This window comes from Callorhinus ursinus, unplaced genomic scaffold, assembly GCF_003265705.2.
Source record: "Callorhinus ursinus isolate GAN/ISIS: 27379988/994484 unplaced genomic scaffold, GSC_fseal_2.0 scaffold4, whole genome shotgun sequence".
Lineage (NCBI taxonomy): Eukaryota > Metazoa > Chordata > Mammalia > Carnivora > Otariidae > Callorhinus > Callorhinus ursinus.
This window is the reverse complement of record NW_027397066.1, coordinates 159,136,359-159,162,446: the sequence shown is the minus strand read 5'-3', so window position 1 is coordinate 159,162,446 and position 26,088 is coordinate 159,136,359. Positions and strand designations below refer to the sequence as shown.

At 45.6% G+C, this 26,088-nt stretch overlaps 2 protein-coding genes and 1 long non-coding RNA gene across 11 annotated transcripts in view; 2 read left to right on the top strand and 1 right to left on the bottom strand.

Annotated features, from left to right (window-relative positions):
- Positions 1–9,659, top strand: part of SLC39A14 (solute carrier family 39 member 14) — a 44,588-nt gene extending 34,929 nt beyond the window's left edge. For all 3 annotated transcript variants that reach the window (XM_025873861.2, XM_073892627.1, XM_073892628.1), the window contains exons 5-9: positions 2,009–2,131; positions 2,860–3,048; positions 3,164–3,371; positions 4,763–4,947; positions 6,535–9,659. In XM_025873861.2, coding sequence (XP_025729646.1) covers positions 2,009–2,131; positions 2,860–3,048; positions 3,164–3,371; positions 4,763–4,947; positions 6,535–6,681 — 852 coding nt within the window. In that variant the 3' untranslated portion in view covers positions 6,682–9,659. The remainder of the gene's footprint in view (positions 1–2,008; positions 2,132–2,859; positions 3,049–3,163; positions 3,372–4,762; positions 4,948–6,534) is intronic.
- A 137-nt stretch (positions 9,660–9,796) lies between these two features.
- LOC112825867 (uncharacterized) lies at positions 9,797–20,720 on the bottom strand. 4 transcript variants are annotated; one of them, XR_012378111.1, is made up of 4 exons: positions 20,141–20,304; positions 16,192–16,449; positions 12,935–13,120; positions 9,797–10,528 (listed from the first exon to the last, which is right to left on the bottom strand). It is a non-coding gene; the product is annotated as an uncharacterized lncRNA (long non-coding RNA). The 4 variants fall into 4 exon arrangements; XR_012378109.1 differs by lacking the exons at positions 9,797–10,528; positions 20,141–20,304 and adding an exon at positions 20,585–20,720 and having other exon boundaries at positions 12,212–13,120; XR_003208805.2 differs by lacking the exon at positions 9,797–10,528 and having other exon boundaries at positions 12,212–13,120.
- Positions 20,583–26,088, top strand: part of PPP3CC (protein phosphatase 3 catalytic subunit gamma) — a 100,039-nt gene continuing 94,533 nt past the window's right edge. For all 4 annotated transcript variants that reach the window (XM_073892624.1, XM_025873859.2, XM_025873858.2 and 1 more), the window contains exon 1: positions 20,583–20,715. In XM_073892624.1, the coding sequence (XP_073748725.1) occupies positions 20,667–20,715 (49 nt within the window). In that variant the 5' untranslated portion in view covers positions 20,583–20,666. The remainder of the gene's footprint in view (positions 20,716–26,088) is intronic.

Below are 26,088 nucleotides of genomic sequence, written 5' to 3'. Positions count from 1 at the left end.
GGACTTTCCCGCACAGGAGCATGCCAGTCTCTGGCGGGGGGACTGTGGGGACAGCGGGAGGACCCTCCACTTCGACACAAGGAATAGGAAGGAGAAGGTCCTTTCCTTTTAGGAAATGAAACCGAGATGGAGTCACGAGTGCGGAGAGGCTGCATAGCATAGGTTTTGGGAGCTGGGTTGGAATCCCAGCTCCACCTTCGACAAGTTCGGTGACCTTGGGCAAATCACCAGACCTCTCCGTGCTTCTGTTTCCTCTTGCAAAATGGGGGAGATGATCGGACTGACCTCATGACGGTGTTGTGAGGGCTACGTGAGTTAATGCTTGTAAAGCACTGGGGGCCCAGTACGTGCTCTAACTGCTGGGTGCTAAGATGTAGTGTAGTGAGATCACTTTATGGCTCCTGACTGGGAGCTTGTGGCACACACAGAAAAACCAGCAGAATCCACAGGTCTCAATAAAAAGATCTGTTCTCTGCAGTAGGTTGTCTTGGGGCAAAGGTGGTCTAAATAAAACAGCTTGGTTTCTCATACATGGACGGCACCTTTGCCCCATTGCCTAGGTCAACGAGAAAATCTCCACAGAACAGGAGCAGCTCAGTGTTTGTCAGGTCTGGCAGGCAGCCTTGGAGAAGCTTCATCTCTGCAGTAGTCCCACTAACGACAGTAAGCAGGAGGAATCTCCTTATAGGTGGTCTGACAGGCCCGGGCACATAGCCAAGAGGGGAAGCACAAAGATGATGCTACATGCTTCTTCTCAGAGCACCTTGTGTTTTCTAAGATGTGCTTTTGTGTCTTCTTAGTTGATTCTTAGATCAACTGATGCCTAGAGAACAACTAATGCTTTGCCCATTTAACAGATACAGAACAAGAGCACATATCCTAGAGGCCGGGTTTCATAACTCCTAAAGCCATGCTTTTGTACTCTGCCATCCTTCGTGGCTTTTTGTGGAGAACTGTCAGTTGACGATTTTCACTCCACTCTTCTTAAGATGATTTGTCTCTCCTGGAAAGTCGGCCTGTATGTGTCACTTCTACTCTAGAACTTGACCTTTACGTCTCTGAGGAAGAGGTCTCTGTGTTTCCTCTGAGGAAACAATACAAGCAAGTAGAGATGCAGTTTGCCCCTTTAAAACAGAAAGGAAAAACACTCACCTTTTAAGCGGCCCAGAGTTCCTGGTACTTAGAATCACTTTCACCTTTGACTTTTTCATGAGAAGGCTGGTTTATTCAAGAGGGTTGTTTCCTATCCGAAGATGGAGGGAGCAGGTCACCGGCCAGTTTCCCAAGGCCTCCTCACAAGTCAGGAGCATCACGGAGTGTGGAATTCTCCTGATTCCTACTCCAGTCTTCTTCTTCCCAATAGATTTTGTTTTTCCCCCCATGATCAGTGAACTTTCCAGAAATAGCCCAAAACAAGCCCCCACCCCCAAATTGACATGTGCAGTAACACAGTCTGCTTTCTTGGCTTTGTGGTCACTGGGAGGTCTGTGGTCAGGAAGATGCCGCAATTCTTACTATTTAACTGGGGAATGGATTTCCCATTTTAGAAAGTGTAATTATACCATCTCTCTTTGGTTTTATAGGCAGATCAGCCAGGGACATTAGATAACGATGAAAATAAACACAAGCGTCTTCTTAAGTATGGAATTTGCGGGCAGATTCTGCCCTTGTAGCAAAGCACCAGGAAAAATGAAGACAGAGTCTTTATTAAAAGTAGAAAACCATATCCAGGGCTGTTCTTCCTGAGAGTAAAATTCTAAAGAGGATCCATCTTTTGCATCAGAAAATAAGCTAGAGAGAAGCGGACAGGCCTGGTGATGTGGCATGAAGGCAAGTCAGGGGATTGGTTCGGCTGGAAAGGGAAGGAAGTGGTAGGTGGCAGAGCTATCCCAGTGAGTACATCTCTTTCCTTTCCTAGAATCAAGGAAGTGGTTAAGAGACGAGAGGGGACCCATGAAGATTTTTTTTTTTTTTTCCTTAAACTCACTTTGTTTTCCTGGGTCCACAGGCTTTTGGCTTCAACCCTCTGGAAGATTATTATGTCTCCAAGTCTGCAGTGGTGTTTGGGGGCTTTTATCTTTTCTTTTTCACAGAGAAGATCTTGAAGATGCTTCTTAAGCAGAAAAATGAGGTGAGGCCTAATTGTTGGGAAAGGCGGTGCTTCTAGGGAAAGCATCCATCCTAGAAATGTTTGTGTGTCTCGGTAGTGGGGTTACCTGAGCACCCGAGGCAGTGAACTTACCTGCTATCCTCCCACCCCCCCCACCGTGCTGTGGACAGGTTTCAGGAGTATCTCACCTCCCGCGGATGTTAGCAAGGGGTGAGGACAGACCAGAAACCGGATCCGGCCTGTGTGCCTTTCTCCCCTTGTTTTGTTCGAGATCATTTCTTTATAATCTTTGGTACCTTTAAGCGGTGAGGGAGGGGCTTGATACATAGAGTCATTGGGTAGGAAGTACCACCACAGAGAAACCGGACGCTTATTGCAGTATAGCTCCAAAAAGGTGTCTTTGGTGCCTGCGGTTAACCTCTAAATAGTTGCCGAATGCAATCAAGGTAGCTCTTGCCAAGGGGGATCTCTAAACCTTCCTAGCCGGGAGGGCTGCCTCGCTGGAACGAGTGTTGGCCCTGAGGTCACTGCTTTGATTTCTGTCCCGCACCAAACCCTTCCGTTCACCTTGGTTCAGTTTCTATAACAATTGTCCCTAGGTTTCTGTGTGTATTGCCTGCTTGTGTTTTCTCTGATGGTGGGAATGAAGAGGTCTTCCCAGGGCTGGGAGTACCTACCCCGAGTGAGTGCTTAGGAGGTTTTGTGGTTTGGGTGAGTGTCGTGTTAATCCCTCCCGGTGGTCCCTCTAGCATCATCATGGACATAGCCATTATGCCTCTGAGACACTTCCTTCCAAGAAGGACCAGGAGGAGGGGGTGACCGAGAAGCTGCAGAATGGGGATCTGGACCACATGATTCCTCAGCACTGCAGCAGTGAGCTGGATGGGAAGGCCCCCGTGATGGACGAGAAGGTCATCGTGGGCTCGCTCTCCGTCCAGGTGAGTGGGCTCTCTGCTCTTGGGTGGGAGCCTTTAGTAATGGCCTTGATGGCTCAGGCTTACCTTGACGGTCTATCCTTTGACCCGGGGGCCATGGGGATGGGCTCTCTTGTAGGACCTGCAGGCTTCCCAGAGTGCCTGTTACTGGTTGAAAGGTGTCCGCTACTCTGATATTGGCACTCTGGCCTGGATGATCACCCTGAGCGACGGCCTCCACAATTTCATTGATGGCCTGGCTATCGGTGCCTCCTTCACCGTGTCTGTTTTCCAAGGCATCAGTACCTCAGTGGCCATCCTCTGTGAGGAGTTCCCACACGAGCTAGGTGAGTGTGCCGGCTCTGCACCGGCCCGGCCCGCCTGCGTGGCCTTGGTTGTTGGCACAGTACCCCTCCCCTGCCAAACTTCAGCATGCTTAGTATAATTAACACATTCTGTGTGCTCTGTGAAATCTAACCACTAATTCTTAACAGTTGAATTAATAATTGAAATTGATCATTGAAAATGATGGAGATTTTAAAGGTTTTATTTATTTATTTTAGATAGAGGGTGCAAGCCGGGGGGTGGGGGCCAGAGGGCAGAGGTCGAAGGAGAAAGGGAATCTTAAGCAGACTCCCTGCTGAGCGCAGAGCCCAGCAGGGGGGCTCTATCCCAGGACGCCAAGATCATGAGCTGAGCTGAAATCAAGAGTTGGACGCTTATGGGGCGCCTGGGTGGCTCAGTTGGTTAAACCGCTGCCTTCAGCTCAGAACGTGATCCCAGGGTCCTAGGATGGAGCCCCACATCGGGCTCCCTGCTCATGCAGGAAGCCTGCTTCTCCCTCTGCCTGCCGCTCCCCCTGCTTGTGCTCTCTCCCTCTCTCTCTCTGTCGCTCTCTCTGTGTGTCAAATAAATAAATAAATTTTTTTTTTTTTAAAGAAAGAGTTGGACGCTTAACCAGCTGAGCCACCCAGGCGCCCCAGAAATGATGGAGATTTTTATAGGGGTGTTGGTTTCCCTGTAGCCCCATATCCTGTGGCTCAGTTTCCTCACCTCTAAAATGGGGTTAATAATAATGCTTCATAGATTTTTCATGAGGATTAAAGGGGCAAAAACAGTGAAAAGGACTTGCTATGTGCCATAGAGTATTCTAAGTGTTCAGTATAGGTTATCTCTCTCTCTTTTTCAGGTTATGTCTTACATCCTATTAATCTTCCAAAGGTTGAGATGTCTGTTAGAGGTCAGGTGGGTGGAAGAAGCAGATGAGCCAGGAGATAGAAGGTCCTTAGTTTTATCAGAGGAGTAAGAGTGTGAAAGGCCCAGACTTCGGAGGCTCAGAGACTCAAGGTCAGGTCCTGGCTTTGCCAATTTACTGGCTTGTGACTTTGGACAAACTATTTAACTTCTCTCAGTCTCATTTCTGTTTCCTGAAAATACCATTCAGTGTAGTTGTGAGGAAAGAAGCTCCTTCTGTTTCATCATCCATCAAAAGAGCAATGAGGCTATTGCTAGTGGCTTATCTACGTTGAAAATCTTGTGCGTTATTTTCAGCCTCTAGGCTGGAAATACATGGCTCGTTTTGTAAATGGAGCCAAGCTCCTAGATGTGAAGAGGAAGTCTGTCTTGATTGTTCCCCCAGACGTTAGGCCTAGTGGAAGCAGTCTGTCCTCATCATGTTCTCTGCCCGTGACCTAGCGTTAACTCTTCCACGCCCTTCCCTCTTGTTGTCCTGCCTTAGGAGACTTTGTCATCCTGCTCAATGCTGGCATGAGTATCCAACAGGCTCTCTTCTTCAACTTCCTTTCTGCCTGCTGCTGTTACGTGGGTCTGGCCTTTGGCATCCTGGCTGGCAGCCACTTCTCTGCCAACTGGATCTTTGCACTGGCTGGAGGAATGTTCTTGTATATCGCTCTGGCTGATATGGTAAGTCTTCCATAGTTCATGCCATGTAGGCAAAATGGGACTGGGTTATTCATTGGACGGGAGGCAGCTGAGAGGACATGAGTTAGTTTGTTCTTAATAACAGCTTTATTGAGGAATCATTCACATACCACACAGTTCACCTATTTAAGGTGTGTAGTTCAGTGCTTTTTTTTAAAAGATTTCTCCTTTTTCATTTGAGACAGAGCAAGAGAGAGAGCATGAGTAGGGGGAGGGGCAGAGGGAGAGGGAGAAGGGGCCTGATGCAGGGCTCGATCCCAGGACCCCAGGATCATGCCCTGAGCCGAAGGCAGACATTTAACCATCTGAGCCACCCAGGCGCCCCCGGTTCAGTGCTTTTTAAGAGAACATTGGATTTTAAAGGACAAAAAACTTAGCAGCATGTGTTATTAACCTCATCTCCACAGAATAGATGCATATAGATAAATGAAGAGAAGGGAGGAGGGAAAGGAAATGAACACTGAATATACAATTTTATGTTCGCATTTGCTCTTATACTTAACATACCCTAGACATTTTTCACGTTGCATATCCTTTAGAAGCATCCTTTTCAATGGCAGTATTTTTTGGTGAGAGGATAGACCTTATCTAGAACTAGAATTGCTGGCTCAGAAAGGATGCCTTGTGGTTTGAGCTTGTAACGAGTGTTGCTGTTCTCGGCAGCGTCAGGCAGCACACATGGTTTCATACCCGCCAACGTTTGGTGTAACCCTTCTAAGTAGCTTTGAGTTGGCTAATGAAATACCTGATTGGTTACATCTTTTATAGAACGGCGGGTGATTTCTTGTTTGTTGGCATGACGTGTTCTCTGGCATGTTTGCACGAATGATTTCCCGTATCCTTTGAAAACGATACTTTTGTTGCAATGATGAGAGTGGTGACCACCATGGCCCCTCCTCACCCCTGGAAAACATTTTAGATTCTCTCTTCTTGTGGGGAGCCCTCCCATGGTGAGGATGGTCTTCTGCTTGCATTGCTCGAATTCGGAGCTCTGCTCATGGTCACCCGCCTTGCTGGCCCGCCACTGGGGGCCTTGAGTCACAGCGATGTCATAGCTCCAGGCTCTGGTTCCTTACACAGTTGCTCAATTTCTCAAAGAGGGGGCAGTGGCATTTTGGTAACAAAAACATCTTCTGAAGTGTTTCTCAAGTGCACAAAAAACAGTTGATTTTTATCAGAGCAGTTATTTTTAGCCAGCATCTACATCTATCCAGGGCTCCATGCGCGGGTAAATACTTGGTTTTACCTCAGTAGTTGAAAAGTCGCGGTAGCCACCTTGGACCACAGCTGGAAAGGCTATTGCTGCTGATTTGTCTCTGAATGCGTTCTATCTAATATCCATATGTCTCAGTTACATATTCTGTCTCTAGAACAGTTATAACGATCTATGCCATTACGTTGTAATCCTGTATTATATGGTAATTATTGTGCTCATGTTCTAATATAAATACACTTAGGAATAGGTATTATAATGATGATTCAGTGTGCTCCGTCTCTCTCACGGAACTATCCTGGGCTGCCCAGGTTGAGAAAGGAACTGCAGCTCTCTTGTTTTTCTCCTCTTCTCAGTTCCCTGAGATGAATGAGGTCTGCCAAGAGGATGAAAGGAACGGCAGCGTCTTGATCCCCTTCGTCATCCAGAACCTGGGCCTCTTGACTGGCTTCACCATCATGCTGGTCCTCACTATGTATTCGGGACAGATCCAGATCGGGTAGGGCCCTGCCAGGAGCCGACGGGATTGGAAGCTGGCCCTCGGCCGCCCGGTCCCTGGCCCTCGGCCGCGGTGCCCACGACGCACCAGACTGTGACACGGACTGTACTCCTGCATTCACATGTCAGCTGTTTTTACACATGCTCTGTCCTAGGAATAAGCCGCCCTGGCAACCAGGCTCTAGGTAGTGCCTCTCCCTCCCTCCCCCTTCTTTCTCAGAGTGACCCTGGAACCGGAATGCAGCTTCCTTAGCAGGCAAGCCTCACTTTTTTCTCTGGCTACCCTGGCCTCTTTCTCCTCAAACCAGCAGCGAGAGATTTTGCGTCCTTGCCCTACGATGCAGAAACACTGCCAGTGCTCGTGACTTGGGTAGCAGTAGCAGGAGGTGAGTCTCTGGTTGCAGGGACCCTGAATCTAACTGTGTGTCCTGGACCTCAAGATGACCCATTTTGAAATAAATTCACCTATTTTTCCAGAGAAAAGGTACAGGAAGCAAGAATCCCTGTTTTTTCAAAGTCTGTCCAGTTGCCTGGTTTTTCAGAGAGAACTGAAAGTTGGAACACGTCGTGTAGGGCAAGAGAGGAGGCAACGATCATCCCGGGGTTGGGGGGCGGGGATGGAAGTGATGGCTGTGTCCCTGTCCCTCCACCCCCCCCACATCCCGGCCAATGGTGTTGTGGCCGCAGGGCTGAGCCAGCGCCCCCCGCTGGTGGAATGCTGTACAGGGGTCAGTTGCCTGGACCTCCTTCCCTTCTTTCACATTAACACTGACAGAATGGAAGGCGGAGAATGGAGACGTGCAAGAAATCAGTTGGTTTGCTCTGATTTCCACCTCCCCTTCCTCCCCCTCTCCCATCTTCTGAGAGTTATTTTATCTGCCTCCCTAGAAGCACATTTACAATCTTGTATCAGAGGGGAGACTGCACAAATTTCCCTCCCCTGGTCAGTACTTCTGCTGCAAAGTGGCACGTTTCCTTCCAGAATTGGGTGCAGCTCATGCGCTTCTTAGACAAAGCTGATCAGAAATGGACTTGGTGCAGGCCCAGCTGCACCTTTTGTTGATTGCATAAATAAAAGTACAAGTAATGGAAGACGGGGCCCTGTAAATGCTTGCTGAACAGGGGCTTCCAGATGAGGCACTGTGAGTGGATTTTAGGTCCCCCTTCCTCCCTCACCCCAAGCGAGAAAGGGCGAATCCTATACTGCATTGAACCTTAATCGCTCTAACCCTCTTCAGAAGATGGATTGATAGACTTGTCTGTGAGACTGTAGGCCAGCCCCAGGCACTGTGGAGCCCTATCCTCAGAACTCTGGCTTCAAGGGGAGCTCATCTCCAGGTTCACTAGGTGAATTGATTTATTATTATCATATTGATAATGTGAGATTCTTTAGCCACTTTGGGGAGCCAGTCTCTCCAGAAGCCTTTCTTAGTGGTGCCCACAGTTACAGCCCAGGGGCTGTGTTCACTAACTGATTTGTGTGCATGACTGACGAGTGCTGGTCATGGCCAACACCTGTGAGTTTTTCTGTTCTTACACAGGAAGACTTTCCACTGTACAGTAGTTAAAAGCCGTGTCTATTTTGTTTTTGTTTTTTTTTCTTCTTGGGAAATGGCCCTCAAACCAGGAATAGTCTTGAAAAGAGTATGAGCGGGAAAACTGCTGGCAATGCTTTATACATTTTTCTCCTTCTCTTGCCTGTTGACTTGGATAGATTTGAGAATGGGCTGAAGAAGAAGGAAAACTTGAGTTCTCAAGATTTTAGAGTAAATATCAGGACTGACTCCTGATAGGATTATAGTCCAGTTTTACCAAAGAACCAATTCCTTGAATGTTGGAATCTAACTTTTTATATTATCATTATTTTTATTATTGTTGTTACTGTTTTAAAACGGTTCTCTGTCTTTTCTGTTTTATTTTTCTCGGTGTCTGACATTGCTTTCAGGAGCTAGTAGCAAATAACACTCAAACCTTGAAGCCTTCACCAAGATTTTTCTTTCCCTAATTCACACGGATATATGAAATTTATAATTTTAGCATTCCCTGTAGACCTGTCATTCCTACAAATACTGTTCTTCTTGGAGTGGGACCCTAAGTTAGAGTTAGTGGGTCCTAGTTTTAGGAGAAGAGCTTGAAAATGTAATTGTTACCAACTTAAAAAAAAAATAAAGTATGAAGTACTAGGGTGCTTTCCCTTTTCATGCACATCTATATTAACTTAAGAACTTTCCTTTCATAGACAGCTGCCTCAAAGGGAAATTCTCTTTAAACTGTAATTGGTCCAGAGGCCAATGCTGGCTGGAACTTGGTTGGGGTGGAGCCCCGCGAGTAGTCAACTGAGTGTCTCTTCCCACTGGTGGCAGATTCACCTCATGAGTTGAACATGTGGCGATTCCCTTTTGACTTTTAGCTCTTGGATTTGCTGTTTTAAGCATTTGTACATATTAGAAGTCTGAGGAGTAGCAAGTTTTGAGATCTTGTTCACCCCTGGCATTAGTGTCTCCCACGTCTTTCCCCAGGTGACAAGCTCCTAATGTTAGCAAGGAAAGCATATGTCCCGTGCAGGAGCCATGACCTGGGAGCAGGCAGCTTGCCTTCTGTCTTTGCCCCCAGACGCGGTTAGTATCTCTTGTGTCTAGTGTCAGCGTGGGGCTTTCCCTCATTGGTTCTTCACCCTGGGTTTAAAAGAGAAGGCATCTCTGTTGGGTATCCTAAGACCTGTCTGTAGTTAGTCCTCTTCCAAAGAGATGGTAGTGTTCTGGAAATCTGCTTAAAAACAAAAAGCTGTCTGAGTTTTGCAAAAGAGAGAGGTTAAGCTTTTGTTGTTCATCTTTCCTTTTACAGTTCTGAAGTTCCATCACAGTATTTTTTTTTAATAACTCAGGTGTTATGAGGATAAACTAGAAAAGAAAATAACTTATGTGGACTGTAAATGTTTTATTTGTAAGATTCTATAAATAAAGCTATATTCTGTATTGCTGAATCCCAAGTGTGATCTTTTACAGGAATGGGGGTGTAATGGGGACTGGGGAACACAAGGTGGCGATAGCGTCACGCTGACGTCTAAAGCTTGCTTTTCCTGCTCCCGCTCACATTTGGACAAGGGATTGTAGACGGAACCTTCGATGTCATAACCTGCTCACTTTAAAATGACTTAGGGGCACTTGGCTGGCTCAGTTGGTGGGGCATGCGACTTTTGACCTCAGGGTTGTGGGTTTAAGCCCCACGTTGGGCGTAGAGATTACTTCGAGATACATCTTTTTTTAAAAAAATGAAAAGAAAATTATTTATCTCAGATGGAGCCTGTGGCTTCACTGACGTCGCACGCCGGAAGAACCCGTCCCCGCTGTTCTCCCTTGTGTACGTCCAGGACTTGAATGAAACTTGAACCACATCTGTATGTCTTACAGGGGGAAATCCAGTCATGGGACCTAAAAGTTTAAACCTATTCTTATTCCAATTTAGTCCCAGGGCCAGGGATCAGTTGTTTTTCTTCCACAACAAAAATGAGCAGTAAGGGAAAAGAAATGATGGGATCTTAATCACCACGCTTAGTGATTCCCAAGTGCCTATCGCTCAGTCCTCCCATTATTTCAAACTCAAGCGGAATATATTAAATAGCTCATACCGGTCTTCTCTAAAGTGCGTTAATTAACTAGCTACGCTGTGGGGCGGCCATCTGCTGGGCTTCTTCAGAATGACCGTCACTCCATTCTTCGGCGCGTGTCGCCTGTGGAGAGCCTTCTCGGGCTGGCGGCCGTCCGTTACTGGACTTGCGTTGTAATCAGTCTTCATACACTGCGTTCCTCCGGGGGGGAGCCTGTATCTGGTTTCTCGCTGGGATTTCAGCACCTGCCACACAGGAGGGATGAATGAAGAAAACCAAATGAAAGGCCTGAAAGGGCTGTGAAAACAATCCTTTTCCACTGGCAACCGTTCGAGTGGGGTTTTTCTGTCTCTGCTGTTGGTTTTGCTTATGCCTTGCTACCTGGCTCTCCTCTGTTTATTTACTTTTTTTTTTTTCTTAAAATTTTTTTTTTAAGATTTTAGTTTTTTAAGTAATCTCTGTGCCCAACGTGGGGCTCAAAATCCTGACCCCGAGATCAAGAGTCACATGCTCTCCTGACTGAGCCAGCCAGGCGCCCCTGGTCCTCCTTCATTTAGAAACAGGTTTGAGAGTTGAATTTGTGGCCCCTGGAGAACAGAGCTAAGCGAAGTAAACAAGTCCTTCAGGAGTTTAGGACTTAGATCTCAGCCCATTCTTTGTAATGCTCTTAACCAGGTAGGCCGTTTAGGACCTTTTTGGTGGAAGGTGGATGCCCTTCTCCTCTATCACCTTGCTTCGAAAAGCAGACTCTACCATTCAATGATGCCGAGATCTGATTTGAACAAAACCCTTTCCAAGAAATAATAAAGACACCAAATGTGGACAAAGGGGTTTTGATTTGTGGGAAAACAAGATGTTCATCTCTTTTTTTAAGATTTTATTTTTAAATAATCTTTACACCCACCGTGGGGTCACACCCACAATCCCAAGAGCAAGAGTCACCTGCTCCACTGACTGAGCCAGCCAGGGGTCCTGTCCCAGTGCCCATCTTTTATTATTTTTTAAAAATTTTACTTACTGGGGCGCCTGGGTGGCTCAGTCGGTTGGGCATCTGCCTTCAGCTCAGGTCATGATCCCGGGGTCCTGGGATCGAGCCCTGTGTCGGGCTCCCTGCTCCGTGGGGAGCCTGCTTCTCCTTCTGCCTCTGCCTGCTGCTCCCCCTGCTTGTGCGCGCTCTCTCTGACAAATAAATAAAATCTTTAAAAAAATTGTTTTACTTATTTATTTGAGAGAGAGTATGAGCAGGGGCAGAGGGAGGGGGACAAGCAGACTCCCCATTCACCCCAGGACCCTGAGATCATGACCTGAGCTGAAATCAAGAGCCGGACACTTAACCAACTGAGCCACCCAGGTGCCCCAGCGCTCATCTGTTTTAGAGACTCTTCATGATTTAGTGTGAAATGCCTAGACTTCAGAAGAATGACAGGTTCAGATCGCAGCAGAAGTGAATCCCTTTCATTCTTCTGGCATAAAATGAATTAACATTCCATTTAAAGAAGAAAATACTGGTGGTTGGAAAAGATTCATCGGTCTCTATCAGTCTTTGGTTAAGTACATTTAGAGCTGATGGCCAAAAGACATTTTTCTTACTAAGATCACAACCCCTTCTTGCCGGATGCCTATTCATGGTGGTTTTGAGGGGCCCGGGGGTAAGCTCCACACCCAACGTGGAGCATGAACTCATATCTCCAAGATCAAAAGTCACATGCCCTACTGACTGAACCAGCCAGGCGCCCCTCATGGTTTATTTTAAAACAAAGGAAGGGAGTTAATAGAGACCATCGTCCGTCCCTGTAGAACAGCAATCTTTGACCCTGGCATTAGGGGGGATTTTGCGATGGTAGCATCGATTATAGTCAAGGAGTAACCACAAAGTGTTCTGACCACCTGTCACAAGCCAAGAAGCAGTTCTTCCACTTGGATCTGGTTTATTTTTTATTTTTTATTTCTCTGGTTTGCTTATCGTTTTTTGGAACATGAAAGATAAACTCAGGCAATAATCCATATGGGTTTTTGCACATATTACACACGTAGAAAGCCCATCAGGCAATTCCTAGTGGAGACCCCTGACAAGACCTCTTTTGATGAAGTAATGGTAAATGGGAAATGTGCTCTTAAAATATGTATCATCCTGCACTTGGCTTTGTGTGTGTGTATACATTTAATATGAGAAGTGGGGTATTGCCCGTCTCTGTCAATGTGTATGGGGTGGTAGGAAGACAACCAGAGGGACTTAGGCCCGAGAGTAAGAGGCAGTTCTGGCCCCGGGCTGGGGGTAGAGGTACGGTTAGGTGAAGCTCAGCACCAGTCCTTGGGCCATAGTACAGGCCCATTCAGTCCCCAAAGCAAAATCGGATACAAAAATTGCAACCCCAGTGTTGGGAGAAGGGAGAGTGAAGGCAGCAGGAATGCCCACAGCCCACATTCAGTGCTGCCAGGTCAGACCCCACCTCCTGGCCAGACCCTCTTGGCTGATCACCCTTACATCCGTCCCTCTGTGAGCCAGGCAGGGCCCTGTGCAGTCGTTGGCCTTAAATCCGTGGTTATCAGCAAAAGCCACCACCACATGGCCAGTGCCAGTCCCTCTGGTCCCTACACTCGTTCAGCAGACTGTTGATACAGGGCAGGAAGGGGCCAGAGCTGTCGGATACCGGGGTGCAGCTGGTGCCTCCATCAGTACAATCCCTCTGGAGTCCACAGCTACTCCCATGGGAGTAAACTTGAAAAGGAACTCTCCACTGGCACAGGACACCTTCACGGGATGATGATGGCAATCCTTCACTGCAGTCGCATTCTTGTTTCAGCCACAAAGTGGGGCCCTACAAAGTGCCATTGGCCTGGAAAGTGAAAACACAAGTTGTCAACCACAACGATGTGGCCACTCTGGGGGCCCACGCAGAGGCCAGCTCCAACCTTGGTCTTTAACTCGCTCTCAGGGCAAAAGATGGCAGGGACTGGACACAGACGGTGACAGGTCCCAGGGGAAAGAATGTGTGCACGGCTTGGCTAACATTTTTTTTTTTTTAAGATTTTATTTATTTATTTGACAGACACAGCGAGAGAGGGAACACAAGCAGGGGGAGTGAGAGAGGGAGAAGCAGGCTTCCCGCCGAGCAGGGAGCCCGATGTGGGGCTCTATCCCAGGACCCTGGGATCCTGACCTGAGCCGAAGGCAGACGCTTAATGACTGAGCCACCCGGGCGCCCCTTGGCTAACATTTTTACATGCAGCAAAATCGGGATGCCTGGGAGGCTCAGTTGGTTAAGCCTCTGCCTTCCGCTCAGGTCGTGATCCTAGGATTGGGCTCTCTGCTCCGCGGGGAGCCTGCTTCTCCCTCTCCTGCAGCTCCCCCTGCTTGTTCTCTCTCTCTCTCTGTCAAATAAATAAATAAAATCTTTTTAAAAATTTAAAAAAATAATAAATGCAGCAAAATCTAAGAATGACACCCAAGCTAGTTAATGGAAATTCCTTCCAAACCTGATGTTAATTAACCCTGTGGGTATTAAGGGGTAAACAGCTAATTCAATAGAGACCTTTTGTTGTTGTTGCTTAAAATAAAGGTTTAGGTCTTTAATTATAGATGCTAGTGAGGAGGGGGGAAAAAAGTCTCTTTGATCCAGTGTATCCTCCCAGAATGGAAATTCTTTCAAGTGGCATGTTTCCTATAACTTCTCGAGGTTAATAAAACAAGCTCCTTTGGGGCGCCTGGGTGGGGCAGTCGTTAAGCATCTGCCTTCGGCTCAGGGTCATGATCCCAGGGTCCTGGGATCGAGCCCCGCATTAGACTCCCTGCTCCGCAGGGGGGGGGGTGCTGCTTCTCCCTCTCCCACTCCCCCTGCTTGTGTTCCTGCTCTCCCGCTCTCTCTCTGTCAAATAAATAAATAATTAAAAACAAAACAAACAAACAAACAAACAAACAAACAAAAACAAGCTCTTTTGAAGCCAGTGTCTGGTTGTAGCCTATAGACGGGGCCCCTGAGAAGAAATCTCTTAGGCTACCAAATTCGCATGGTTTAAACATTTTGTAGTAATTCTCCAAATAATGTAGCTTTTTCCTCCCTCTTCTCTCGAAAATTGTGTGAGCAGAAAAGAGATTAAATTTAGATTTTTTTTTTCTGGGAAAACTGATTTTTTTTTTTTTTTTAAGTAGGCTCCATGCCTGATGTGGGGTTTGAACTTATGACCCTGAGATCAAGAGTCACTCCAGAGACTGAGCCAGCCAGGCGCCCCTGGAAAAACTGATTAAAAAAAAAAATTAGATTAAATTGATTTTTTGATGTAGTTGGTTCAATTGTGTATCCTAACTAAACGGATAGATAAAATCTAAACATTAGAGATCTCAACATTGTTTTCATTTGGTTTTAAGGTTTGTTATATTTATTCTTGCAATCTGATTTTCCTAATGATGCTCCACTAGCCTAACAAAACTGTTTTGCGTTCCTTGATTCATACATTAAAATTTTGCTTGAAAACTGCCTTGATCTAGCTGATGGTAAATAATGTTTCATTGAAATTTTAATGCAGCCCTATATGCTCTTTTAAATAAGGAAGTCCTTAGAAAAGTGTTAAGTTTGGTGCTTTTTGAAGCAAATGAAGATGAGCAGGAATGAATACAAAACTACTCGCCCACGGTTCTGGATTCTTTGTCCTCACCTGAAAGAGCACAAGATCTTTAGGCCAAAAGAATGGATTTGTGTCAATTCCATTATTGACTGGCTATGTGAACTGCACCTCGATGCCTTTATCTATGAGGTGGGAGTTGTCATTTCTATCCTGTCTCCATAAATGAAATGAGAACAAAATGTATGAGACAGCGCTTTACAAATTCAAACTATACCAGTGGTAATTAATGTTCAGTTGTTTGGATTCCTTTCAGAATCTGAAAAATAGGGGCGCCTGGGTGGCTCAGTTGTTAAGCGTCTGCCTTCGGCTCAGGTCATGATCTCAGGGTCCTGGGATCGAGCCCCGCATCGGGTTCCCTGCTCAGTGGGGAGCCTGCTTCTCCCTCTTCCCTTCAACCCGCTTGTGTTCCCTTTCTCTGTCAAATAAATAAATACATAAATCATTTAAAAAAAAAGAATCTGAAAAATAGATGCTTTCCCAATATTTCTCACACACACCCCCCAAAGTGTTTGCAAGTATACTCAAAACCTTAATTTCATTTATAGGAGCAGGATGAGGAGGGGATGATTTTTGAAACCCTTGCACCACAGGTTAATAACTTCTGCTTCAGACAAGAGTAAGATATTCACTCATTCAACAAATTATTGAGCTCCAACTTTGGGCTAGGCACCGCTGTGACAACAGCAGTGAACAGGATAGACAAAGATGCTCCCCTTAAGGAGTGAGGGTAGACACAAAGAAACAAGTGCAACAGATAAAGTAGGATATTGAGGTAGAGAAATGTGGGGGTGTCGTAGCTTTAGCTGGTTGGGTGATCAGAGATGTCATTTGCGCTGGCTATAAGTAATGAGGAGGCAGCTTTGTGAGAATGTTCCAAGCGAAAGAGATGGCAAATGCAAGAGCTCTGGGACAGAAATGAGCTTAGTCTGTGTGAGGCCAGTTTGTACCAAATCTAGTATACACAGTATAAACAAGGCCACCATGTCTGAACTGTCGCGGGCAGAGGGAAAGAGGTTTGAGCTGAGTTCACAGTAGATGGGAGTCAGGCCACTTTGGGGAAAGGAAGAGACGCTTGAGGATTTTAAGCCGAGGAATGACATAAATCAGATTGATGTTTTAAGTTTGGAAAGATCTGTTGTGTGGGAAAATGGACTGTAGGGGGCGTCAGTTGACAGGATATGTCTCATGAGGGATGGCGCCTCCCTCTCCAACCCCCCCACCCCATTCTGAAGTTTTGGCCCAGACAACTTGATGAATGCCAGTGCCATTTACCTCGGCATCTCACCTGTGGAATGCTGGGGCTCAGGTGTGAGAGGGGTATTAAATTCTCTTCTCCTAAACGATTGGATCGTAGCCAGTAATGACTGCCACCATTATCTCCGGCTTTGGAATGATGCAAACAAAAGTAATAGGGAATGAAGGCAGCTTTGGGGCTCCTTGTCGTATCAGAGTTCTCATACAATAGGGGTTTCCCAGGAAGATCAAGGGATAACACCCTGCCAAGAGGTTTGCACACTGCCCCCAAAATGGCCTGAATATCAACCTGTAAATACAAATTTACCAGTCAGCCAGACTTTCATGAGGATTTTTTACTTACAAGGGTCTAAAGAGATTCCTAACTTGATATCAGGCTATTACAACTGGTAGGATGTTGCCTTGGGCTGTGTTTTTATCCGGATTCATTAATTTTTTTAAACCTCAACCATTGGGGCACCTGGCTGGCTCAGTTGATTAAGCGACTGCCTTTGGCTCAGGTCATGATCCCGGGGTCCTGGGATCGAGCCCCGCATCAGGCTCCCTGCTCAGTGGGGAGCCTGCTTCTCCCTCTTCCCTTCAACCCGCTTGTGTTCCCTCTCTCTCACTCTCTCTCAAATAAATGAATAAAATCTTTAAAAAAAAAAAAAAAACCTCACCACTGTGGAAGGTCCATGCCAAGGTAATTTAATCAAAATTAAAATGTACTCATAGGAAGATATGAATTAAATATAATGCTGTATATGATGTCCACACAATATGTATTACTAACTGGGGTGCTTGGCTGTTTCAGTCTGCAGAGCGTGGGACTCTTGATCTATGAAGTTGAGCCCCATATTGGGTGTAGAGATTACTTAAAAAAATTATGCAGTGCTTTTCATATAAATTTAGAAGTTATATACTTTAAGATACCCTTTTTAAAAAAGATTATTTATTTATTTACTTGAGAGAGAGAGAGGGCCAGAGCTTGTGGGGGGCAGAGGGAGAGGGAGAAGCAGGCTCCCTACTGAGCAGGGAAGCTGATGAGACCTCGATCCCAGGACTCTGGGATCATGAGCTGAGCCAAAGGCAGACGCTTAACCGACTGAGCCAGCCAGGTGCCCTGTAAGATACGTTTTCTATGTAGCTATTTTAGAAATACTCATTTTACTTTAAAAAATATTCTATAATTCTCTTAACCTGAATTTAACACAGAAGTTTAATATTTAATGGCTTCACACAAATAGAAACTGAAACCAGGTCACTTTTATACAACAATGGAAATTAGGATTCCCTGTGTATTTGTTAAATTAAAAGCATTCATAATTATTTCTCAGAAGAACTGGTCATTAATTAAGGTTTATGGAGTGCTTAGGGAGTTTCATAAGGAAATATATCAAATCTCACAAGCTCTGTAAGATGGAAACCTAGGCTTGAAAAGATTGGTAGAAATGCCAATTACACATCAATCTTGGTGATTTCAAATATCTATTCAGTCCTGACCAATGCAGAAAGTAAAAAGAAAGAGAATCAGATTCACCGGTTAGATAAAAAATACCACAGCCCCTGGCCAGGTGGAGGGGTATATAACCTGAATGAAACAGAACATCTAACTGTTGCTGGGAACTGTTAAAGTCATGACTAAAAGCACCACTACTAGCAATAAAGTTAAGTCTCATTCATTTAAAATTGGGAAGGGGCGCCTGGGTGGCTCAGTCGTTAAGCGTCTGCCTTCGGCTGGGGTCGTGGTCCCAGGGTCCTGGGATCCAGCCCCGCCGCTTCTCCCCCTCCCACTCCCCCTGCTTGTGTTCCCTCTCTCGCTGTGTCTCTCTCTGCCAAATAAATAAATAAAATCTTTTAAAAAAATAAAAATGTTTTCCAATTTGCTATGTGAGAAATAGCATCGTTTTAATTTGAATTTTTGATTACTTATGAAGTTGAACATTTTTTAACGTTTAGTGCCTTATCTTTTATTCTTTTATAAATTCATTGTTCATGGCCTTTGCCCATACTTGTATTGTAGACCTCTTATTTTGAATAAAGTTCTTTATCCTGGCTTAGGAGACGCAAATATCTTCCTGTTTTGTGCCTTTTAATTGTGTTTATTTTTTTCCAACAGTCAAACAATATTCCTTTGTGATTCCTTTCACTACTTTTTTTTTTAAGATTTATTTATTTGAGAGAGAGAGAGAGAGAGAGAGAGACAGAAACAGCACATGGGGAGGGGTAGAGGGAGAGGGAGAGAAGCTGACTCCACTAAGCGCAGAGCCCACTGTGCGGCTCAATTCCAGGACTCTGAGATAATGACCTGAGCCAAAATCACGAGTCCCATGCTTAACTGACTGAGCTACCGAGGCTCCCCCCTTTCATTACTTTTGAGCCTTGAAAGTCCTTATCTGAATTAACTAAGTAGTATTTGATCTGATAAGTGGGGGGAGGGAGCAACAGCATCTGTTGTGATATATTAGCTCTGGAGTTACCACAATTAACCAAGTAGGATAACTTCTTCATTTTCTTCTAGATTTCTTCTTTTATTTTTTACATGTAACTCTTTAAACAAGGTTCACTTTATTTTGATATTATAGAATTACTTAAAAATAAAATCTTTTTTTAAGATTTTGAGAGAGAACACGCATGCGCACAAGGGGGGGGAGGGGCAGAAGGAGAGGGAGAAACAAACTCCCCGCTGAGCAGGGAGGCCCTTGCGGCTGGATCCAGGAACTCCGGGATCATCCCCTGAGCCCAAGGCCAATTTAACCGCTTAACCAAATGGGCCACCCAGGTGCCCCAAAAATAAAACCTTAAAAAAATAAGTAAAACAAAAATCTTTGGGGCACTTGTCTGACTCAATCAGCAGAGCATGCACCTCTTAATCTCAGGGTTTGTAAAATATATTTTTTTAAAGATTTATTTATTTATTTATTTGAGAGAGAGAATGAGAGAGAGAGAGAGAGAGCGCGCATGAGATGGGGGAGGGTCAGAGGGAGAGGCAGACTCCCCGCTGAGCAGGGAGCCCGATGTGGGACTCGATCCCGGGACTCCAGGATCATGACCTGAGCCGAAGGCAGTCGCTTAACCAACTGAGCCACCCAGGTGCCCTTGGATCTCAGTTTTAATATTACATTATCATTGCTAAACTCAAAACACTTTTGACTTTGCCAGGCACTATACTCGGTGAGGTCAGACAGTCATAGTAAGACAGTTTCTATTCTAAGCTTACAATTAAAGGAAAGAAAAGGTCAGTTTTTAACCCAGAGATGAGCTAGATTGTTAAGACTCTAGAGACTTGCCCGTCGGGTTCCACAGTAAGCATGAGCGGGGCAAACAGGTACTGTGTCACTGCATCAAAGGGGAAGAAGAGCGGGCTTGCTGCAAACAGAGTAGGTGACACGCAGGGCTTATAAGAAGGTCAGTACCCTGCACATCGGAGGTCTGGCCGAGCAGCTCCGTGGAGCAGCTGCTCTCCCTTCCCTTAAACGAGGAGACGAAGTGAGGAGGCCGCGGGGCCCAGCCGGGTCTCGTGCTACTTGGAATCTGAGGCCCGCCAACTACTACTGGACTGGAGCCGGCATGAACACGAACGTACCTCTTCCTATACTAACGGCACTCAACAAATGTGAAAACTGAAATGCGGGCTTCAGTGGTGGCTGGGGGTGGGAGGGAGGATAAACTGTGGGAAGGAGCGTGGTCGGATTGACAAGGGCTCCCTAGAGACAGAGTGGTGGAAGACCAGAAGAAAAGGAGGGCGGGCTCCCGTGAGGAGGGTCTGGGAAGACAAGGGCTCTCGGCAAGGTGGCCCCAGGGTGAGGGTGACAGGAGGTTCGCGGTCCAGGGAGCTGCTGTGGGTCGCCGCGGCCAGGTCACAAGATGGCCGCTGCTTCGCCGGGGCTTTCCGTGCCGGACCTAGGGGCTGGTGGTAGGTGCTGCGGGCCGGGACAGCGGCCGGCAGCCCTGGGAGAGTCAGCTGCAGGGAGGGCAGGCTGAGGAGAGGAAAAACGCACCGTCGGAAGCAGGAGGGGAGAAAGGAAGCACGCGAGCCCGGAGCTGGGCCGTGCGGGCCGAGGGCCTTCGGCAGAAGGGGAAAGCCGGGGTGGGCTACTGCCGCAGGGAGGGGGCGGGAGGTCAGGTGGCCGCGCCGGCCAGGGCAGCGGGACTGCGCGTTGGGCCTTGGCGCGGCGGCGGCGGCGCGCGCGGGCCGCCGGGAAGTTGGGAGAGCGGCGTGCGGGAGCGCGCGCGCGCGCACGCGGGATCGGGCTGCGAGCCGCCGCGGCCGCCCCGGTTGCCTCCCTTAGCCACGCGCGCTCCCGACTCGGCTCCTCAGGAGGGAGCGGCCAGTGGGCCCGCATCCTGTCAGCGAGGTTCGAGGCCGGGCTTCCGTGGCCGCCTCCTCCTGGTACCTGGGCCGCCCGGAGGAGCCGGGGCCGGAGCACCGTGGGCTGACTGACCCGGGGAGCTGACACCGCTGGACACGAAGGCGGAGGCGCACGTCTGGCAGTCGCCTGGAGCCGAGAGGAGGCCGAGGGGACCATGTCCGGGAGGAACCTCCACCTCTCCACCACCGAACGCGTCATCAAAGGTGCCGGGCGGGCCGGGCCCTCCTCGTTCACCCGCGGGAAACGGCCTTCGGCCGGGCGACGGCGGGGGGACGGAGGGCGGGGAGCCGGGAAGGGGGGCGGGAGGGCGGCGGGGGACCCTGGCTGCGTCGGTCCGGGAGGAGGACCTGGAGGGATTGTGAGAGAGGGGAGGGGGAGCCCCGCAGGGCAGTCCCTGGGCGTTTTCTGTTGCACCTTGATCTGCAGCTAGCTGGAGATTGCTAATTTATCTCCCGTAGTGTGGGACTTGCAGGCGGGGTGGGGATTTCTTCTCCCGCCACCCCAAAGGGCCAGGATCCCCATCTTTTTTAAAAGAAACGATTCCTCTTTTCTCGTCTTTTTATCTGTGAAGCCATCTAGGGTGTTGTGGGCAGGGACTTTAGTAGATTCTAACAAGTCAGATCTTTCTGCCGCTCCCCTTCTTTAGGATCTGATTATCTCGCCCCTCCCCCCCCTTTAAGGACGTTTACCGTGTACCTTTTGGCCCACTTTCTACAGATCATCACAAGTCACTGCTGTTATTTAAAAGAAACAGTATGGTGAAATAAATACAAATAAATCCATTTTGTGATGTGTGAAAGGGATTTACAGATCTCTTGACATGATGTTGGGGCTTTATTTTATTTTTTGGCTGTAGAGACTTGAAGAAGGATATTCTCTGATTCCGATTTCTACCCAAAACTAAAATGTTCCTTATTGTAGGGTTTTACATTGTAGTTGTTTCTGCTCTTAAATTACTTATACTGGTTTAAACATAACCTCTAATTTATGCACTTTTGTTCAGCCGTGACACTTAGGTACAACTCTTCGCTCTTGAGTTTTAACTATCGGTTTGAAAGCACTGTTTATAAGAAGGGAGTGCACACCTAAACGAGCTCTGTTAGTGGCTTCTGATAAAGGGGTTAGCTCTAAGTGGGCAAAACTATTAAAATGCTTTTGTTTTTTCATTTTGGTAATTAGAAAGAGAAAAGAAACTAACATTGGTGACAGAATACGTTTTTGGTTTTTTGTTTTGTTTTAATGTGGAAAAGCCTATTGAATGTTCAGTGGAGGGGGAGAATTTTAGTGTTTAACTTAAATTTTTTCTCCCCAACACATGAATCATCATAAATGTTGATTTTCTACACTACTAATTTTAGTGTGTAACTTAGTTTTTTCCCCTCTAAAAAGTCAAGATCATAAGTGATGATCAGAAACACTGATTACCTACACTATATAACGTTCAGTAAATAAAATGGGGTTTTTGAGATTTATCTACTCAGACCGTCTGGTATTATTAGGGATCGAAGTGAATTGTTCATATAACTGACATTTAGCCCTTTAACTTAAACAATTTTGACCATTTTAATGTCAGTTTTTATAGTATATAACCCATAAAGAGTATAAACCTTCTCTTAAGATAAAGAATATACTAAACATAACCTTTTTTGATAAATCAAGGTCAGTTGTGTACATTAATTTCTGTCCTGTGCTGTTAACATGGCTGGTGCATTCTGCTGTTTAAGGGTGTTGGCAGTTTCCTCCTGTACCAAAGTGACTCCTTACTGCTCTACTATTTAATGCTTTTGTCTGTTTTTTGTTTATCTGCTCCAGTACTGTTCTTTATCTGTCAAACCATGCCCTTCTAATCTGCTATTTCTAAGCTAAAGTAGGCAGGGAAACCAGATAAACCAGAATTGTGTGTCAAGTTAGAATAAATAGGATCTCAGTGAAGCTTAGTGGCAGTCCTCAGACCTTTAGGAATCTCAAATTCTGCTCGCCATTGTGGCATGTAATTTCCACCATAAGATGCCACAAGATATAAAGGAAATTTCAAAATAACCCTTTCAGACCCTTAAATATAGAAGTAAAGTAAAATAAAACACAGTTAAAAGGCAGGTGCTCTCTTACTGCTAGGCATGCTCACAGTTAAGTAAACACTCCCATTGTCTGTATAATTTATGGTTTTTGGCCAAATTATAAAATTACTGCATGTTGTATACTTATAAGATTATGCTGAAATAAATGAAATATAATGATTTCAAGCCCTTACTTAGAGTTTGTGGATTTATCTTAAATGTAAATACTGTAGTGTAAGAACTTGACCACAGCAATTTTGGCTTCTCTGTGACTTATGTTGCTTTTTTCCTGGGTTTTCCAGAGTTTGAAATAATTGAGGTTTGTTCTAAGAAAATAAGGTGTATTGGGTACTAAATCCTGATCTGATGTTATCTTGTGTGGCCAGAGTTGTCTGCATTTATTCACAGCTGGAAATCTTTTTCAGAGGTGAGGCCACACCCCAGTTATTTTTGGTTCTGTCATTTCCTGTTAACTTTAAAGTCTACTTAATTGTTTTGTTTGAACAAATCTTGGAGAAAAGTGGGAGGGAGTGACTAGTATTTTAAGTGTCCTTTAAACAGCAACTCTCCTAAAATGAAGAAGGCCTAGACTGATAGAAAACCTAGGTTTTACTGCAGCAGGAGCTTACTTGTGACCTTGCCCTTTTTTTTTTTAACCTTGCTTTTTTACTTAAACTCCCTCCCTTTTCTTTCTTTTCAATAATCTCATGGGCAAAATAGGGTTAATAAGACCTTCTTTGTCAAGCATCTGAGCCATGCAAATGATAAAACTGACATGAAAAGCTTAAGACAGGTGGTAATATGAAACATGATAGTAGTTTGATAATAGATCAGTTTCTACATAAGTGGTTAGTAGAGAAATCATTAACATTTTTTAAAGATTTATTTATTTATTTAGAGGGAGCATGAGTGGGGGGAGGAGCAGAGGGAGAGGAGAGAGAATCCCAAGGAGACTCTATGCTGAGCACAGAGCCCAATGCAGGGCTCCATCTCACAACCCTGAGATCATGACCTAAGCTGAAATCAAGAGTGGGTTGCTTAACGGACTGAGCCACCCAGGCACCCCTCATTAACACTTTCTTGAGAAATCTTTAACATTTGAAAAATATCAGAATTAGAAAGTATATGAAATTATAAGTTGGAAAACTGTTAAGGTCAGGAAAATACCTGTTCTACAATTTATTTTTTTATTTTTAAGCAATTTCTGCACCCAACATGGGACTCAAACTTACAACCCCCTCTGTCAAGTGTTGCATGCTCCACTGACTGAGCCCGGCAGGCACCCCATCCCCTTCTATGATTTAGAGGGTGTCTGGGTGGAATCCCAGGTGTAACAACATGAAGAGACCAGTACAGTTCTGTCTGGTACTTTCTTAGCAGCTGGTTTCTTACCTAGCAGTTGAAGGTGTTTATTTTATGTTTAAAAATACAAAAATTGTTATGATTTCATTCATTCATTGTTTATGGAGAGCCATCTGCAATGTATGCCAACAAGTGCTCATTTGTTTCTTTTTTGTTTTTAAAATAATAGTTCTGTGTGCCTCTAGAACACTCAGTATGCACTGTGGCTTCACTACTGGTATCTAGAGCAGAAAAAAAACAGAAACTCAAATGACTGAATTGAGAAAATCTTTTAGCTTGATTTTCTTTTTCTTTTTTTTTTTCTGGTTTCCAAATTTTTTTCCTGTTGCAGAGATTTTTTTTCTTTGACAGTGATTTTTTTTTTAAGATTTTCATTTATTTATTTGACAGAGAGAGACACAGCGAGAGAGGGAACACAAGCGGGGTCGGGGGATGGGAGAGGGAGAAGCAGGCGGCTGAGCAGGGAGCATGATGTGGGGCTCGATCCCAGGACCCTGGGATCATGACCTGAGCCGAAGGCAGACGCTTAACGCCTGAGCCACCCAGGCGCCCCTCTTTGACAGTGATTTTTAAAAAAATGATTTATTCTCCTGGACTGAATCTTTTCCGAAGCAACAAAGAAATTTCACTAGGAATTACGTGGCAGATGTGGAAAGTCCATTGTTGGTGGCCAAATGGTGTTTCACGGAAAAGTCAGACTTCTTTTCAATAAGATGCTCAGACATTTCTCCCCTTCATTTGGAATTCAAGTGTATTATATATTCATAGGATGTACTGTGTCATTTGTAGCACACAGAGGCTACTGGTTCTTTAATATTCTGCCGGTCAGAATAATGTAGCTATGGCTTTCTTAAAAGAATAGTGTGGACAGGGGCACCTGGGTGGCTCAGTCGTTAAGCGTCTGCCTTCGGCTCAGGTCATGATCCCAGGGTCCCGGGATCGAGCCCCACATCGGGCTCCCCGCTCCGCGGGAAGCCTACTTCTCCCTCTCCCACTCCCCCTGCCTGTGTTCCCGCTCTCGCTACCTCTATCTAAAAAAAAAAAAAATTAAAAAAATTAAAAAAAAAAAAAAAGAATAGTGTGGACAAAAATTGCTATTTTCACAAGGTTACCCTGAAGCCTGTTTCAGTCTCTGGTACCTATGCCTCATTTATTTCCACAGCTCTTGTCCCCTCTTGCCTTTTTTTGTATTATGAGAATGGATTTACCAGGGGTTTGTGTGTTGTTGTTTTTTTAAATTTTTTTCTTTTCTTTTTCATTATTAAGAATTTTATTTTTTATTTTTATTTTATTTTTTTTTACGATTTTATTTATTTATTTGACAGAGACACAGCGAGAGAAGGAACACAAGCAGGGCGAGTGGGAGAGGGAGAAGCAGGCCTCCCGCTGAGCAGGGATCCCCATGATGCAGGGCTTGATGTGGGGAATGTGGGGCTTGATGCAGGGAGGGGGATGCGGGGCTTAATGAATGAGCCACCCAGGTGCCCCCTTTTACTTTCTTAATAGGATTACAGTTTTTCAAAATATAATAAAGTTGGTGAGAGATTAAAAAAAAGAATACAATTAAGAATTGCCTCAAAACAGCTAGGCTTGGGAAAGGCTACCATCGTATTTAAGGATTTGGTAGTGTCTTAGTGAGGGAAAGCTAAAAAGAAGAAAATGAGTTTTAAAGTATATTGGGTTGCCTGGGAGCTCAGTCGTTAAGCATCTGCCTTCGGCTTAGGTTATGATCCCAGGGTCCTGGGATCGAGCCCCATGTTGGGCTCCCTGCTCAGCGGGGAGCCTGCTTCTCCCTTTCCCTCTGCCTCTCCCCCTGCTTGTGCTCTCTCTCTCTCAAATAAATAAATAAATGAATAAAATCTTTTTAAAAAATAAAGTATATTATACCTGATGTGAAGTAGGGGTAACTTGTTTAGCAGAAAAAGAAGTTGTTTCAGCTACATAGGGTTTGGGAAAACATGCAGAAGTAAGGATGGAGAAAAAATATAATTGACTAAGGAGTAGACAGGGTGGGTAAAATTAGGAAAGTCAAAGAATTGAAAGATGTAAAAGGAGGAGGAGAAGAGGGATAGCTGAAAACTGCTGGGGCAGTTGACAGTGATTCCATTAAGGGAACAGCAAGATTATTTTGATGGCTATATGTTTAAACAAACCCAA